The sequence below is a fragment of the Sinohyriopsis cumingii genome, chromosome 5, assembly GCF_028554795.1.
Source record: "Sinohyriopsis cumingii isolate HCF-2022 chromosome 5, ASM2855479v2, whole genome shotgun sequence".
NCBI lineage: Eukaryota > Metazoa > Mollusca > Bivalvia > Unionida > Unionidae > Sinohyriopsis > Sinohyriopsis cumingii.
Genome location: NC_142965.1, coordinates 77,279,571 through 77,287,043, shown reverse-complemented (window position 1 = coordinate 77,287,043; position 7,473 = coordinate 77,279,571). Strand labels below are relative to the sequence as shown.

At 38.0% G+C, this 7,473-nt stretch overlaps 1 protein-coding gene across 1 annotated transcript; it reads left to right on the top strand.

Annotated features, from left to right (window-relative positions):
- Positions 1 to 2,483: 2,483 nt before the first annotated feature.
- LOC149799525 (uncharacterized) lies at positions 2,484 to 6,652 on the top strand. The gene is made up of 2 exons (XM_089958870.1): positions 2,484 to 2,811; positions 3,965 to 6,652. The coding sequence occupies exons 1-2, from the start codon at positions 2,805 to 2,807 to the stop codon at positions 6,229 to 6,231; spliced, it is 2,274 nt and encodes a 757-aa protein (XP_089814996.1). The 5' UTR covers positions 2,484 to 2,804; the 3' UTR covers positions 6,232 to 6,652.
- Positions 6,653 to 7,473: the final 821 nt, after the last annotated feature.

Here is a 7,473-nt window from a genome sequence, read left to right as displayed (position 1 = left end):
ACGATGTATGTCTGAAATTATTAACGATATCATCTAACAACAATTGTGGCGAAGATATGTTAGAGAATTCTCTCTCTCTCTCTCTCTCTCTTTCTCTGTAAACACACACACACACGCACACTCCATGCGAGGCAGCTGATACTACCATATGTTAAAAGTGTTTCGTAAAACTCAGTTGGTGTTAGTATATATACACGTATATCACACGCGGAAATGAACAAGTAACACAACAAACGTAAGATGTAAAATTGCTGAGCATATGCAAACGATAACATGCATAAATAAATCTACGTTTTACACTGACAGTCACACACACATACACACGCATGAAAATATATTAACGTTCGTAACTCGTACATTTAAGTGATTCATGGGGATGGTATTATAAAACTCAAGAAAATTTTAATTTACATACAAATATAACCCAAGCTTTCATTTGGACATTACCAATTTTCCAATGTATGTATGTATGCATGTATGCATGTTTGCGTGCGTGCATATGTATGTATGTATCTATGTATGCATGCATGCATGCATACATGCATGGATTATGTATGTATGTATGTATGGATGCATGCACATATACATATTCGGCAACATTCTCTCATTTCAGTTTATAAATATGTTTTTAACATGTTTCATCTTCTCATATCTGCCTTAATTTTGCTGGAAATAAACTCAAAGACAATGAATGGTCATATGATATGTACATCTCCTTTTCCAATAGGCTGACTGCCATCAGATGTTGTACCGATTTTGACTAATAAATATCACATATACGACACAATAATATACAGCCAAATAAAATTTAAAAAAAAAAACAAGATTATCTCGGATTATATGCTTTATTTTTCCTATTTTCCACCGGATTGATTCACCCCTGTATGATCGTTGACTGTACTTATATGAAACAATAAAGTCAGTGAATTTTACCTGGATTCTGCAAATGTAATCTTATGATATTTTGAGGAAAATCTGAAAAACACCCACATAATATTATCCATCATTGATCGAGTATGTGTGTATGTATGTATGTATGTATGTATGTATGCATGCACGCACGTTCATCCTCCTTCCTGCTCACCCAATGATTACTTAAGCTCACGCAACTCGGGCCGGCCTTAAGCCGATTTGGCCCTATCAGGCATCGCTCTCCCAAGGGCCCCGCGCGTTAGTCAATTCTTACTATAATTGTTTAGAGAGAAAGAAATTTTAAAGCGATGGAAGATAATTGTTAGTCCAATATCATAAAAAACTCGTTTAAAAGTTTGTTTTTTTTTTCAAATGCGGAGCTCAGGGCGAGGGGGCGTAAATGGGGGGGATCACTCCATCTTACACTTCGACTACTCCAGTTAACTCCATTATCTGTCAGGCCCATATAAATTATCCATCATTGATCGAGTATGTATGTCTGTATGTCTGTCTCTCTGTATGTATGTATGTATGTATGTATGCACGCACGTTCATCCTCCTTCCTGCTCACCCCATGATTACTCCAGCTTACCCAACCCGGGCCGGCCTAAAGCCGATATGTTTCAATCAGTCATCGCTCTCACAAGGGCCCTGCGCGTTAGTAAATTCTTAAAATATTCTTAAATAGAGAAAGAAATTTTATAGTGATGGAACATAATTTTAGTTCAATATCATATAAAACTTGTTTAAAAGTTTATTTTCAACTGCGGAACTCAGGGCGAGGGGGCGTAAATGGGGGATTACTCCAGCTTACACTTCGAAGACTCGGTTAACTCCAATATCTTTCCAGCCCATCAGGGGCCCCAAGTGGCTGAGTAGTCGAAAGCGCTCACCGTTACGGTGGGTTAGAGTCTCGGGTTTAGCCAATGTGTATATGTGATAAAAGCTTGCCAGTAGCTCCTCGTGGGTCGGTGGTTATTTCCGGGGGATTTTCCGGGTCCTTCCTCCACCATTTATACTGGCCGCCATGTATAGACTATCCTGTGCTGAAATGGCGTTAAACCCTACAACAATGTAAACAACCAGCTCATCCTACGATTACTTCCGCTCATACTACGTTCTGTTCTACTCACCCCACAATTACTCCAGATCGCCCCACGATCTCTCTAGGCCAGTCCTCTCCAGCTCAAAACAAGATGATCACTCCAACTCATCCCACGGTTACTTCAGATCACTATGATCGCTTCAGGCCATCCATTTTCAATGATTTAGTGTGCCACATCTCTCTTTGTGGCTAGCAAAGTTCCTTTAAACGACCGTATGTCAATCTCCACCTGCCTAAAATCGTTATGAACAAAGGTTTGCTTCTGACAAAAAACACGAAAAGAAAAAAAGAAAAAAAAATACAAAGCATATTTTATCTCTTTAATAACGTATCGCACCATCGTAAGTTACAGCGTGGAGAAACTTTAAAGGTATGGCATACGGCCTTTTAAAGCTGCCAGCATGATTCATCTATATCGCTTAAGTGCCACTATTGATAAAATGATTGTGACGTGTGCCGAGAAGGTGAGTAATGCAGACATGGATCTAATGTGGCCTCTTTTTTTACTTTAAACTGGAAATTTGAGGGATGTTACTAATGTCGTTTTCGATTCTTTTATTTCATCAGATCGTATTCTTTTTCATTATGCTTTACTCGACCTTCTACTTACAGTTTCAATGACATTTCCGAGTGTGCGGCTTCCTCTTTCATTTTCGATGGAGAGTGGTTTAATTCAATTGTTCGCACTAACAATACTTAATGCCACATATATGCAGGGTATAACTGCTCAAGAAAATTAGATATAGAGTTTTGTGAAACTGGCGCCAAACAGGGGAGTCAGCATTTGATGAGAGGTATTGTATTTTTTCTTTATTATGTGTGTATGTATGTATGTATGTATGTATGTATGTATGTATGTATGTATGTGTGCATGCATGTATGTATGTATGTATGTATGTATGTATGTATGGATGGATGTATGCAAGAATGCATGTATGTATGTATGTATGTATATGTGTGTGCGTGCGTGCGTATGTATGTATGTATGTATGCATGTATGTGTTCCTCACGGTGAAAATACTAGCGTAAGCAACGCAGAAGATTTCCTGATTTATCAAATCTAGCAGGACTTCATACCCTGTGGTATGATTGGCGTTGTTATGTTGACATGGGTATTTAATTACAGTGTCAGTCATCTTTAAGCGAGAAGACCAGACCGTGGTGAGAAGTATCGTAGCATTAATGAATATGACAGAAAAAGGCATGTATTTAAGTTAACATCTGCGGATGATATAAATATATGCATTTGGTGGCTGGGTGGTGGGTGGATGTATTAATGCATGGAAATGCAGAATAGTAGTTTGATGCGCTGATTAATTAGTTTTATAATGAGTTTCTTTATATTTCATCCACTAGACAAAGTGAACTTCAATTATTGCCTCCATTGGTTCTTTCTTAGGTGATGTAGGACACTAAAATATTATATATCACCTTTAAAGAAACCCTTTAAAATTGCATCGAATTTGAAGAAAATAAGTAAAAGAAGTTAGGAAATAAATAGTTCTAAAACTTTACAAGGATTGAATACCCACTGAATTTCTTCGTTATAAATGGAAATATTATGTCCAGCATTTATTTTTCTTTCCAAAAAATTGTTTTGATATTGTATCCAATTCAAATATTAAAAGGATATGAGAATAAATTCTACAAGTTCAAAATTCATGAAACGCCCGAGTTTATTTCCAAAGCCGCTGTAGCTCAGTAGGTAGAGCGTCGGATTCGTAATCCGTATCTGGTGGGTTCGATACCCCTGCATGCCAGCCAGGGTAGGATGGCTCATTTTTTCAGTGGGAAATTCGCTTGGGTCCCATTTTCAAAGGCATGATATATGATAAGTGTAAAAAGTACCATTGAAACAAAGCAAACATTGCTTCTAAAGACTCAGGTCGATATTTTAAAATTACAAACGATACCTATCATGTATCGTCTTCCTGTCTACAATTTCAGGCAACATGGATGTTCCGGTCCAGGATTACTTCGTTTCTCTCTCTAGTCGCCTATACAGACTCCTCAATGAGGTAGGATATTCGCTGGAAGATAGAGAACGGAAGGTCACAGCTGCCACTGACATTGAGGTATTTACGAATGTGGCTCACGACTTCGCAAAATTTGGAGTACATGAGATGTGGTATTCACAGCAAACAAGAGACAATAACTCAAGGACAAACTCTGCGGTTGGAATATTTGTGAATTTAGCTCACGAATTCGTACAATTTGGACTAAGTCACTACATGTTTGGTAGTAGATCAGAGGGATCGACGGGACCTGGGCTTCATTCCGATAGAGATGTTTTGCTTCAGTATGATGGTTTCAAAATAGTTGAAGATTTATCTAATTGTGACCCAGGCAGACTTAATTTCCTCATGTTGAAGGATGCCTCTACCCATCCTGGGTATGTAAAATTGGTAGGAGTTGATCAATTTAAGCGTTCGTTGATTTCCCAGATCTTAAGGTATAGAAAAGATTTATGCGGCAGGACAGTCCTTTCAAACAACTGTTTCGAAAGCCTTGTGAAGCTTGCTTATCATTTGGGAGTTCTACCGGATTATCAACAGGCTGGCCCAGCGATACATTGTCCAAATGCAAACAAGATATATTCGTGTGACACAGTTATTGCTGTTAGATTTTCGGGATGGCCTCGCGAGGGATATGAATGGTTCTTGCGTTGTCGTCCCTATGGATGGCCTACACTAGAACAAATACAGAACTCACGAAAATATGGATGTTTTGCAACACAGATAGGACATCCATGCAGCTTTGAACAAGATTTGGAATGGAGATTGTCATTCTCTATTGCAGAAAGAGAACTCGTGAGGTCCTTTGATGACACAGTGATGAAAGTTTATGTTCTGCTGAAAATGGTCAAGAAAACATTCATCCAGCCTGTTCTAGGAGACGCATTTTCAAGTTACCTCTGCAAAGTTTGCATGTTATGGATGAGAGAAAAAACACCACAGCAACTGTGGAATACAGGAAATCTTTTTCTCTGTCTTCATCTTTGCCTTAGACAACTATATGAGTGGGCCAGTCTAGGACGTTGTCCTGACTATTTCATTGTGAATAACAATCTGTATGACAGAAATATATTCGGGCAGACACGTGTTCAGCTGCAAGGAATACTTGGAGATCTTCTCTCGCAGAACTGTAGATTTTTATTGGGCATAGAATGTTGTGAAATTGGACGGCTTTTAGCAAATGGACTTACCTCCATGAACAGCGCTTCTCAGATGACGGCGCTGGATGAAGTGGATCGTGACTACAGATTAATTGCCAGCCATGAACGTTACTGTCGGTATTTAGTTATGAACTTCACAATGGCAAATCATATCCATTTAGTAAATTATCTCATAAGAATGCGGCATGCTATCCAGCATGCACCACACTGTATCCATGCTCCATTAAAGCATATTTTGATTTTACTGTTTGCACAACTTGGATTTTACCTTGCCGTGGTCTATGCAGAACATGCTCAGTTGTGGTCCGAGGAGGAAACAAAGAACATTTTGAATCTGGTATCAATATGTCTGTATAACGGCGTGCATTCAGATGCATCGTCTGTAAGACTTAAGGCGTGTGGAATGGCGATTGAATTTGGGAACTACGACTCAGCAGAGGTCTATCTGCAAGTGATCAGTGATTATCAGGCACGTTACACATACATTTTGTCTGTAGATGAAGATCAATTCATAACTGGCGTAGTATCAAACACACAAAATCTTCTTTCAGAGAGATACAGTACTGAAGAACTGCTACAAAATCGGATGTCATTTAGCGTAGTCTACCAAAGGTCAGAGATTTCCATCACCCCACACCCTCTTAGAATGGAGATGTTTAGGTCTGTTGGTGTACCACCTGGGTTTAGAGTTCTCTGTAAACATTTTTGGTATGACTGGGCTGTAGTGGATCCTGTCTTCTGTCTACACTTCCTGCACTATCTGATCTTCTGCAGGCAAGGAAAGATGAGGCACAAACAGGTTGCTATGGACAACATGATGCACTTGATCAGGACAAAACCAAGCATTCAACACAGAGAGACTGGGTTAAATCTGTTTGGTTACTGTCTGATTCAAGAGGGCACGCTCCCGGCTGCTTATAAATGCTTCACAGAGTCCCTAAGAATCCGTCCTTATCACAACTCTGCTAAATTCTATCTGGCAATTCTATTTCGAAAGGTCTCTGCTGCACGCAGAATACAAGACGTTGGAAGAAATTAAGTATCAACAATCACAAGGATGATATTTGCATTTTTTATGTCTTGATTTATGTTGCTTTCAGTGGAATATTAAAAGCGATAATTGACAGACGATGCATAAATGCGATCTATTGATCAAGATTTATGATTTCCATGAAAGTATTTTAACAGTAAAATGCCGGTACATATTCATACATACATACATACATACATACATACCAGAGGGCGTCTCGGTGAAACTCACTTCCGAATAGTTCAATCACTAAAAATGGCAGCTTTTGATCAAGAAAATGTAATAGACCGCTCACATTCCGCAAGCAAGATCGGTATCTCATTATCTTAAAAAGAAATGATATCAATATTTGATCAGTTGTTGTTACATCTTTTATTCCTTTTCACTAACTTGCGCTGTTCCCAGCTTTCGAATAAATGTTCTCTGTCCATTTCAGAACTTCATTATCTTTCAGTTAATACCTCATGCTCAAGTTTTGTATTATTTGATTGAGAGAAAGTGTATCGCTGCGAAAAAAAACAAAAAACATTGTTATAGCAATTTATCTCGCTTGAAGAATAATGAAAATATGTTGGTTTTTTTACAGCTTTAATTATTGCAGTTACTGGAGATTGAACGACAACGAGAAAATAATTATAACTTCTGAAGGTTCTATTATTATTGATTTAGACTGTTGCATTTTTATTAAAGCTCATTATATTTTCATTAAATGAATTATATCTAGGAAAGATATATTTTTCAAAATGCACAAAAATCATCCACGTTTAAACAGGCAGGCGCACATACGAGTCTCCCTGATACGTTCAAACAGACAGGCGCACATACGAGTCTCCTTTATGACTATTTTAATTTTATTTCTTTGAACGGTTGAAATATTTAGAGTATACAATTTGGAGAAATATCGATGTTAGACGCATTATGCATGTATACTTCATCTCCCCTATCTGCCTGTCTGTCTGAATGTCTGTCTGTCGGTTTTATCTCATCTGGTGCATGGGTATGTTTATGCTTGAATGAATGTGTTTACATACGTATATTACATAAGCATACTTCTGGTTAAAAACGAGTATATAATGGTGCTAAGGTAGAAAGAGTGACTGATAGATAAAGTATCCATTTATTATTGACTTGAATAGCATGTACTTACAAACAGTCTCTTTTTTAAATCATACTGTCTGCAATTTTACATCAGGTCACGTGGTTCAATATTATTTAAAATGCGAACCAAAGTGATAGGACGGAATCTATGAA